This window comes from Olea europaea, chromosome 9 (assembly GCF_002742605.1).
Source record: "Olea europaea var. sylvestris chromosome 9, O_europaea_v1, whole genome shotgun sequence".
Classification (NCBI taxonomy): Eukaryota; Viridiplantae; Streptophyta; class Magnoliopsida; order Lamiales; family Oleaceae; genus Olea; species Olea europaea.
The window spans coordinates 426,100-435,896 of NC_036245.1; the positions used below are offsets into that span (position 1 = coordinate 426,100).

A 9,797-nucleotide genomic window follows, 5' to 3' on the forward strand; every position below is an offset into this window, starting at 1 on the left:
ATACAACCGGTTGATCGAATGCTCTTCTTGGCTCATCGTTAAGATCATGTTTGGCGAGGACGCCCACAGCTTAAAAGTCGTGGGTCCCACAATTTTAAAGACGAAAATAAATTCACTTAGATAATTATTACAGGGTTTGACAAAGTCTTACATAAAAATTTAGCTCAATTTGATAAAAATTAATGAAGTGTATAAGTGAAAAGTTGATAAAAGTTGTAATTTTTATGGTTAAAATTAAATTTTAACTTTAACTTAAGCGCTTATTTGGTACTATTTAAATTACATTTCATTTTTATCTCTTCTATTTTCAATCATACAATTTTTCATAAAATAATATTACACGAAAATCGATTTTTTTTCTTTTTCAACTACTCATTTTAAAAAAATATATATTCCACCTATTTTCATTTTCCAAAAATGAGGATCAAACGAGGGCTAAATATTGTAGTAATTTTTTAAGTCATTACGAGCATGCAATCTATCTTCTAAACTATGATCACACTAGGCCAATTTTGATTGAAAAATAGAGTTTATTTTTTAACCTCATGCAAATATGCTCTAAATCATCACGAATGTAAATGGAAAAATTCTCGATTAACATCCATAAAATCATAATGCTTACAACAAATTTCTCGAACTCTCGTCATATTTCACATTATTGTGTTTCATGTTAGTATCATACGTGTTCATTAACGCTTTGACATTCACTTTCTTTTTCAAAGCATGTTAGTGTAATCTTATAGCCAGATTTAATTTTTGAAAGGGTAATTAGCATAAAACGTTATTATCTTTCAATATTATTGTGCAAAATATTCATATCTTTATTTTTTAGATATTTTCATCCTTACATGCACCTTTTGTAGTGAAAATAATTATTTTCATCAAATTTCTCATGTAAAATGACAAATGTACCCCCTATTTAAATAAAACAATAGAAAAGAAAAGTTTAAAAATAAATTACAATCATATTTCCTAACTTTTTAAAAAAGTACAAATTAATTCAAATAAATTATTAAAAGAGTAATTAGCACAAAATATTTTTATCTTTCAATAGTCGATCCTCCTCGCTCAAAGCGAAGACCCGCTCCACTTTACCACTTTTACCCGATATAACTCCGTACGAAATGGCATATCCGAAATTTCCTCTAAAACAATATCCATTTACATAAACGATCCTCCTCCCCACACTTCTATATAAGGTACCCCCTCATTCGAAACCGCTGCCTCAGGAGGGAGAGAGAGTTCCTCTAGAGAGAGAAAATAAGTAGAGTGAGGAAGTGCGAGATGAAATTCATGCAGAGCGTGGGAGTAGTTTTTATTTTCTTTTTAAATTTCAACATTTGTGCAATAAATTCTCCTATTTGATTTCACATTTGCAGAACTTGAATGTATTGTTCTTGTTTTTGTGAATTTGGGAGTATTTATTACAATTAATGAGTCGATTAGGGTTTAAAACGTTGGTGTACCATGGAGATGTGTATTTGGGAGAGCTGGATACTGTTCCAGTGAAGGATGGGAATTTCCAGTTCCCGAACAATGAGATTCGTATTCATACAATCTCCCCCAAAAGTGAGAGATGTCACCCTCTCTCGGTTCTACAAACAATTTCCTCTGTTTCAGTTCGTTGCAAACTCGAGCCTAATGCTAATACAAATTCCAATCAAAATCCTGAGCATTTGATCAATCTCCACGCGTCTTGCTTTTACGAACTCAAGGTCGCACAAAGAACTACATTTCTGATAGTTTTATAGATACTCTGCTCATCTTGTGGATGTGTGATATGTGTATGAATGAATTTTGTAAATCTTAATTAGTTTCAGTGAAATTTGTTGCAATTCGTTCAATGGAATGATACTTATCTTATTCATTTATTCAATTCATGCCTATGGCCAATTATTAATTATTGCTCCAATTAATGTAAAGGTATCCCGAGATACTAGATACAAGGGTTGCGATAATTTCCATTTGGCATCATATGTGCATTTATGCACGTCTGTATGAATAATTTATTGTCTATTGAACTGACAATATTCTAATTTGCTGTAGACGGCAGTGGTGCTACTAGAGAACGAGGAGATTCATTTAGTGGCAATGCCTAGTAAGCAGAAGAAATTCCCTTGTTTTTGGTGCTACTCAGTGCCGAGTGGTTTGTATAGTGCATGCCTATGGATGTTGAATACACGCTGTTTAGCGATTGTGTTTGATCTTGATGAAACTCTCATTGTTGCCAACACAATGAAATCATTTGAGGATAGAATTGAGTCTTCGCAGGATTGTATTGAACGTGAGACTGATCCGATTCGGGAATCTGGAATTGTAGCTCAGATGAAGAGATACGTTGAAGATCGGTTATTACTGAAGCAGTATGCAGAGACTGATTGTGTTGTGGATGGTGGGAAAGTGTATAATGTTCAATATGAGGAGGTGCCTGCGCTATCTGATGGGCTTGAGCGGGTGGTTCGGCCGGTTATTAGATTGCCAGAACAAAATGTTGTTCTAACTCGCATTAATCCTGAGGTTAGGAGATACTATTGGTGCCATCATGTTTACTACTGCTAATTGTGTAATCAGCTATTTTCTTGTCATTACTTTTTGATCTATGGAAGTTAGTAATTTCAATTTCTGATTTATTCTGCAGAGCTTCTTAACACATGATAACCATGATGACACTTGAATATAGTGTTAAATGAACTGAGGAAATACTGTCATATATTTAATGCGAAATTATTATCTCTAGCTATAAATGAACTTAAATTTGAAGATTGGAAATAAAAGAAGACTTAGAGAACGCCCATGCCCTATTTTACAAAATAGGTTATCGACAATGAGGCTAAGAAGAATGAAAGAATTGCCTATCATGGTCAATGAGTTTTTGCTCTCTATAATCCTCGGGAGGACTCCTTTGTTGCAAGACGTAGTCAGGAGGATTCTAATTTAGGATTGCATTCCATCTCTGGAATCAAGACAAGAGAAGTCTTCTATCCATGCTATCTTTCAACTACTTGCATAAGCTGTCCTGTTCACTTTGGTGCTGTTATAATATCTACTTTTCTTATTATAGATTGGTTGCTGGTTTCTGCAGGATCAGACAGCAAATTTCTGTTTAAACACATGATGAGCTGTGTTATTAACGATTTTATGTAGATCTCTAGACGACTAGATGTATTGAATTTAACTGTGTTAGCATTTCTTGGGGGTTTAGATTAAGATTCACCATTGTAAAATTATTGTAATGATTGGATCAGTTATGTAGTTCTCTTTGTTGTTTGATTCATATCAGTCATTGCACTTACAATGGTTGCTCTCCTGTGCAGAATCATGATACTAGTGTGCTAGTCAGGTTACGACCTGCTTGGGAAGATTTGAAAAGTTATTTGACTGCGAAAGGTCGGAAAAGGTTTGAAGTTTATGTTTGTACTATGGCTGAAAGAGATTATGCACTGGAAATGTGGAGGCTTCTTGATCCAGAAGCACGTTTGATTAGTTCAAAGCAACTACTGGACCGTGTTGTTTGTGTCAAAACAGGTGAGAATATGAGAGGGATTCCTTTTAGCTTCTGCTGATAGTTTAAGAGCCTTAGCTTATGGCAATTTTTTAGAGCATCTCAGAGATTCAGAAAAATATTCTTCCTTCTAGTTTATATTATTTTATAGTAAAATAGTTAAATTTGTATGAATGAGGTCAAAATATTTTAGCACCTATCTCTAATGTTTGATCAGATACATGAATAGGGGATGTTTGCTTTTTGTTCATACGAATTTGATCTCGTTCTTCTATTTATCTTTTGCCCTCAAATAATCAAATGAAACTTATTTCGTTTAATTATATTTATCATTGTCTTCTTAGGGGCAAGAAAATCTTTACTCAATGTTTTCCAAGGTGGAAATTGTCATCCAAAAATGGCAATGGTAATTGATGATCGCTTGAAGGTGTGGGAAGAGAAGGATCAGCCTCGTGTTCATGTAGTACCTGCGTTTACTCCATATTTTTCTCCTCAGGCAGAGGTATTTTATTTCGTTTTTGTAACATGGTTTCAATTGCTTATCACATGAACTGCTAGTGATGGACATATTTTCTTGATCAGACTGCATTTGCTGTTCCAGTCCTTTGTGTAGCAAGAAACGTTGCATGCAATGTCAGGGGCGGTTTTTTTAAGTTAGTCAAGTTCTCATAATTATTGAATTACTTAGTAAATAGATGGATGTTGTTGTATATCTTGGTAGCATTCTTCTAGATGGGTGCTTTGTATGACTTACGCCTTTTTCCTCAACACAATTAGAGAGTTCGATGAAAATCTACTTCGAAGAATATGCGATGTTTTCTATGAAGACGAAGTCGTGAATTTGCCTTCGCCATCAGATGTGAGCAACTACTTGATGTCAGAGGTATTCAGACTGAAGTTTTGTCTCTCAATTTGTTTGTGATTTATGATAGTAATATCCAAACGTATTTGTTGTCAGGATTCTAGTTTTGTACCTAATGGACATCTTAATGCTCCAATTATTGAGGGAATGAATGGCCCAGAAGTTGCTCAGAGATTGAACTACACGGTATTTTCTTGTACCAGTTGATGGTATTTCACGTATTTTTGTTCTCCTACTCCACTTGTAAAACATGAAGGAGAATGTTATCTTCATCCATATTCTTGTGTTCTTATGTTATTCAGGAAGAGAAGAATGTTACAAATGCTGTTTCTCGATCTGTGACTAACAATGTAGAGATGAAATCTGAAAGTACTAAGCTCCCTGTAGAATCCGTCGCAAGTGCTATTGTTCCACCATCTTCAAGAGCAATATTGCCTTCGGAAAGTATGGGTCTTAATTCAGAAATGTTTTGATATTGAAAATTGGATGGATGGTGATGAACAACATGCTTTTAAGTTTATTAAAGTCCAGTTACTTTTTTGTTCTTGTTTCATTGGGCATTGTGGTTTATCTTCAATTTATAAAGTTACATACATTGGTGATGAGATATTTTTTGTTCTTTTTCATTTTCTCCCCCCCCCCTAATGCACTGTAGAACCTAGTTTACTTGGAGATCCATTTAGAAGGGAAAACAGGTACCTAGCTTCGACGGAACCTTCTCTATTGACTAGATTGCCTCAGCAGCAACCTGCACCTTTCCTACAATCACAGGGGGGGTGGTTAGTAGAAGACACAAATAGAGAGCATTTCAATAATCGATCAGAAGGAAATCTTTCAGAATCTGATCCATCCGATAGACAGAAAGGTCGTCAGAATTCATTTACTAATGGTACACCGCCTTCTGTTCTTCCAGGACTATTGTCAAATGTACCTCAAGTGAAGAAGGAAGAGGTTGCTAAAGTCCCATTTGCCTTTTAAATTTTATTTGATAGTAGCTTTTCCTTCTTTGCATACTTCTTTTACACGGTCCAGTTTTATCTATAAGCAGGTTAACTCAGGGCACGATGCACAGAAACAGAACCCTCTACTGGCTAATCAGTTTGCAGGTACTTGAATTTTGTGTTAGTATTGCCATATTATCTCGTTATACCTTGGACATGTTTCGTTAAATTTATAATACTACCAATTGAAGGAAAAGTAGTTATAATGATTATCCACCAACTCTACATATAAAAAGGAACTGTAAATTGAATGCTTCGCGTCCTAAATTGGGAGATAGCATTACAGTCATGCTATTGTGTGTGAAGTACAATTGTATTCTATTGCCTCTATGGATGTTAAAGAATGCAGGTCATGTCTTAAAAGTGCATTTTTCCTTTGTCACTATTGTCCAGCGACTAATTGATGACAATTTTACACAGGATGAGAAGGCACAAGAAAAGATTGTTCATATATAATGCACATGAAACTTTTGCTAATAGTGGACCTATGAATTGACCTCTAGTTTGAAGGCTTATGTGATCGGCCATTATTGGGCTGTTGGATCAAATTGAACTAAATATTGTTTCGTTTCGTGCATCATACTTGATTTTCAATTTTTATCTTCTAACTAATTGGGTTTTGTTCTATGGTTGTTGTATCCCTCTCTTTAATGATATTGAATTTACCCACTCTGATATACATTTATATGTTTACGTGAGCGTATGGCTGCATTTGTTGAACTTTATTTTCCTTTATATTCTTATGTCCTTTTCAAAAATGATATTCTTCTACACTGGCTGGAAAATTGTGTGTTCTCTTGTTTATTAGCTAAATTGAATTTGTTCATATTCATTGACAGAAGAAGGTAGATTATTATATTAAGGAAATTTGACATGTACGATTTAGAAAGATGGCAGACTTGTATCCTTGTTGTATAGGAAAATGATCGACGACTTGATAATCAAGTCACTGAAATTCCTGAACAGATATTTATCAGATTATGAGTTATTCTTTGTTATTTGGATTGTTGTCCTCCACAGCTCATTTAATAATTTCGGCTGTTAGTTGCATGAGGTTTAGCCAGTTATAAACATATATATTGGATTATCCTTCCCCTCAAAAAGAATATAAAAGAAAATAAAAATAAAAAAGGGATAACATACGCATCACTTTCTATTAATACATGCGGTACTAAGACATTGTATAGAGGTGGATGTTCCACATCAAGTTGAATAACATATAAAGCAGTCAATTTTATTGTGACAGTTTATATCCAACATGCAAATGTTGCTATCTGCAACTCAATATATGGCTACTGCATGTTCATATTAGAAAAACCATTTAAAGTTTTTTTTTGTCTTAATTTCTGTGTCATATTGGTGTAGCTAATCCTTTTGTGGCGCTATTGCTGATTACACTTGAACCTTGGATATGATGTTTTTCTCCTCAAACTGTTTTATTTTTCTCTATTTGTAATTATGTGACTTGCAACCTGAAGACATTGCCATTTATCTTCTCCTAATGTGCTATTGTTTTCTCTTCTTGGTAGAGTTTGGTGTTTCTCAAAACCAATTCTTCTCCAATAATAGAGAGCTTAAACCTGAAAGTGAAAAAATGAACTTGTTCCCTTCATTGTCTATTGGTGTGCTCCAAGAGATAGGAAGAAGATGCAGATCAAAGGTAAATTCACATTTCTAGCAAGAAACAATGTCAAGTACCATATATTTATTGCCGGGTGTCATCATAATGCGTCTCTTGCTCAGGTTGAATTTAAGCCAGTGGTAAGTGCCAGTGATGATTTGCAGTTCTCAATAGAGGTTAGTATTTAAATTGTACATATTGGATTTTCTCAGTTCAAAATGGATAAGATACTGCAGATGAGAGCTTAGCAGCAGAGTTTCTTATGGTGTTCTCTTGTTTGTGGTTAAAATATGGTTGCTGTTTCTTCATCAATATGCACGTGTACACCGCTAAACATATGAAAGACTTCTTGAAAGTTTCTCACTTACATTGGACACCCAACTTGGGCTAGTGTAGTCTCACTTGGAATTACATTGCTATGCAATTCTTCAATGTTAATGCTGTGGGACTACTGATGATTGTGGCCATAATTAACTGTTGAGACCAGACATGCTCTTTGTAATTGATTTATGTCTTGCCAGCCAATGTTAAATCAATCATTCTTTGTCCTTTCAGATTTAAATAGCCCAAATGGTTAGTCTGTAGAATTTCTTTATCCGTTAATGATTGTAACACTGCTCAGCATCCTGCAATGCTCGATGATTTCTCACTATCTGACATTGTTCGATGTTTTGTGAAGAGTTAACCTAAATTTATTAGATGGAGGCTCAGTGTGCTGAATTAATGTGTAGGTTTTCTTTACTGGTGAAAAAATCGGTGTTGGGATGGGCAGGACAAGGAAGGATGCTCAGCAACAGGCTGCTGAAAATGCCCTTCGTGGCTTAGCTGGTAAGACTACTTTTAGGTTATACTCTCCTACATTGTTGTAATGAAGAGTCCACATGCTTGTCTTTTACCAGTGGCAGTTCTACATGTACATGCATTATGATCCGGGTGAAAATTTCAATTTTCACGACTAAAGCAAACTGTTTAAATATGTCAATAATATGGAACATCTTACCGAAATGTAAACTGAATTTTATTGATTCCACTTCTTAAAATATTGTAAGTTTCGAGTCCTTTTAGCTATAAGATCCCTTTTTTATTTTTTCTAACAATTTTTGCAAGAGCTATCCTAGGGCATGGCCTACTACACAGTACATATGCACAAGCTCTTTTCATACGGATGCATGTCTTTTTCTCCGGTATTTTAGACTTCGTCATTTTTATCATTTTTACTATCTCTGATACACAAAGCCATATACTGAAGATGATGATCTTACTCTTAGTTATTGCTTTATTAGTTGCTTCGTGCATTTGCTGAGACATTAACACTATTTTTTCTTTTCACTTGTGATGTTGCAGACAACTACATATCTTATATTGCACTTCATTCTAGAGCTGTGGATAATGATTGCGATAGACTCTCTGTACAAAGAGAAAATGGTTTTCTCTGGGACGTCGTCAATCCTGTGTCAGATGAATGGCCAGAGAATAATGAATTTCCGAATCAAAATCCTACGGAGGTGTGAATTTGTCAATGTCCCCCATGGTTGATTTGATTTTTTTTTTTTTGAAAACACACTGTGATGCTCAGATAAGGGTTGTGGGAGTATTTCAAGAATGAGTAGTGATTATCTGGGGATAAACCGCTCCTTTCTTGGAATTTGCTATCACCAGATTCTAGAGCGGAAACAGGGAAATGAGGAGTGAGTTGTTTCATGTTCTCTGCTGCTGTCTCTTCTATGCTTTCTTTAGTCCTGTTTTAGAGGTATGAATTGTGGATCAGCCCCTAGTTCCCAACCATTATCCAAGTATTCCTGTGCAGCTTCCCTTGAAACATTTCTATTTTGGTTTTATTGAATGATTAATTTTGTATTGGCCTATAATATTTAATTATACCTAGGTGTAGTCAAACTTCACTGATACAGTGTTGTCCATTGCACAACTAGTTACTAATGAGTAAGATTATGTGAGCTCGTAGTCCATTCCCTTTATTTTTCTTGTGAACTGCACTTTACGATTAGTCAGCAGACAACCATTTGTGATTTCTATTACACTGCCTTGTTAATATTATGAAGTAGTTTTTCATCATTGGAAAAACCTTTGTGATTTCCTGCACTTTTGTTCCGATTCTGCTCAGGATTCAAGGTTTTATTGCATAATATATTGCCCCTGTTTGTCACCCATTATTTGGAGAATTTTTCTGAATAATATTTTTTGGAAAATGTGTGGTTAAGAAGGAATATTTTATTGTGTGAATGTGTGGTGAAGAGTGATACTATAGCAAAATTTTAAAGGTTATCAAACAGGGGCATTATCTTATCCTCTCTATGTTGTGTCTCTAGTATTCCCAACTGACTATGTCTTGACCCACCTTGAGTTTTTGCCGTTGTTGAATTCTGAAATGAACATGATTAATATATGGTTCTGTTCAAAAATGCTTTACAGAAAGCAGAGTGTGGACCTAGTACTACTTCCTCCAACGTGGTGAATCATCTTGTGCAAAATCATCCTAACTCGCCCCAGTGAATGATTATAAAGGGATTGTCTTTTGTCATTAAATTTCGTAATTAGAATCGTCAACGAAGATCTGTTGTTGCTGTAGTCCGTAGAATGAAGAAGAGATGTGATTCACACAGTGTGAAGCCATACCTTAGAACATATCATAGACTATGGAGGTTATGGATCCATCCTTGTCCTTTGCAGAGGAGGAAGACAGCCGACATGAAAGAGAAGAGAATGAATGTCAGACTTTCGCTTGCCGAGGGATTGATTGGATGATCATTGACTTTGTAGTGAATAATTGATTTGCAGGACTAAAAATTATTG

At 35.0% G+C, this 9,797-nt stretch overlaps 1 protein-coding gene across 5 annotated transcripts; it reads left to right on the forward strand.

Moving 5' to 3' along the window:
- Positions 1-1,203: 1,203 nt before the first annotated feature.
- On the forward strand, positions 1,204-9,791 carry LOC111399327 (RNA polymerase II C-terminal domain phosphatase-like 2). 5 transcript variants are annotated; one of them, XR_002703635.1, is made up of 16 exons: positions 1,204-1,715; positions 2,047-2,517; positions 3,315-3,525; positions 3,847-4,004; positions 4,085-4,155; positions 4,280-4,385; positions 4,461-4,550; positions 4,667-4,808; positions 5,020-5,315; positions 5,413-5,470; positions 6,895-7,025; positions 7,109-7,162; positions 7,718-7,814; positions 8,331-8,491; positions 8,563-8,736; positions 9,417-9,791. XR_002703635.1 is itself a non-coding variant. In XM_023026581.1 (15 exons), the coding sequence occupies exons 1-15, from the start codon at positions 1,434-1,436 to the stop codon at positions 9,495-9,497; spliced, it is 2,409 nt and encodes an 802-aa protein (XP_022882349.1). In that variant the 5' UTR covers positions 1,204-1,433; the 3' UTR covers positions 9,498-9,791. The 5 variants fall into 5 exon arrangements, 3 of the variants coding, with proteins under 3 accessions (XP_022882349.1, XP_022882351.1, XP_022882350.1); XR_002703636.1 differs by having other exon boundaries at positions 8,563-8,674; positions 9,417-9,507; XM_023026581.1 differs by lacking the exon at positions 8,563-8,736.
- Positions 9,792-9,797: the final 6 nt, after the last annotated feature.

Coding starts and splice junctions, on each gene's coding strand:
- LOC111399327 (XM_023026581.1), top strand. CDS start 1,434: ATGAGTCGATTAGGGTTTAAAACGTTGGTGTACCATGGAGATGTGTAT. Junction 1,716..2,046: donor CTTGCTTTTACGAACTCAAG/GTCGCACAAAGA, acceptor AATTTGCTGTAG/ACGGCAGTGGTGCTACTAGA. Junction 5,316..5,412: donor CTCAAGTGAAGAAGGAAGAG/GTTGCTAAAGTC, acceptor ATCTATAAGCAG/GTTAACTCAGGGCACGATGC.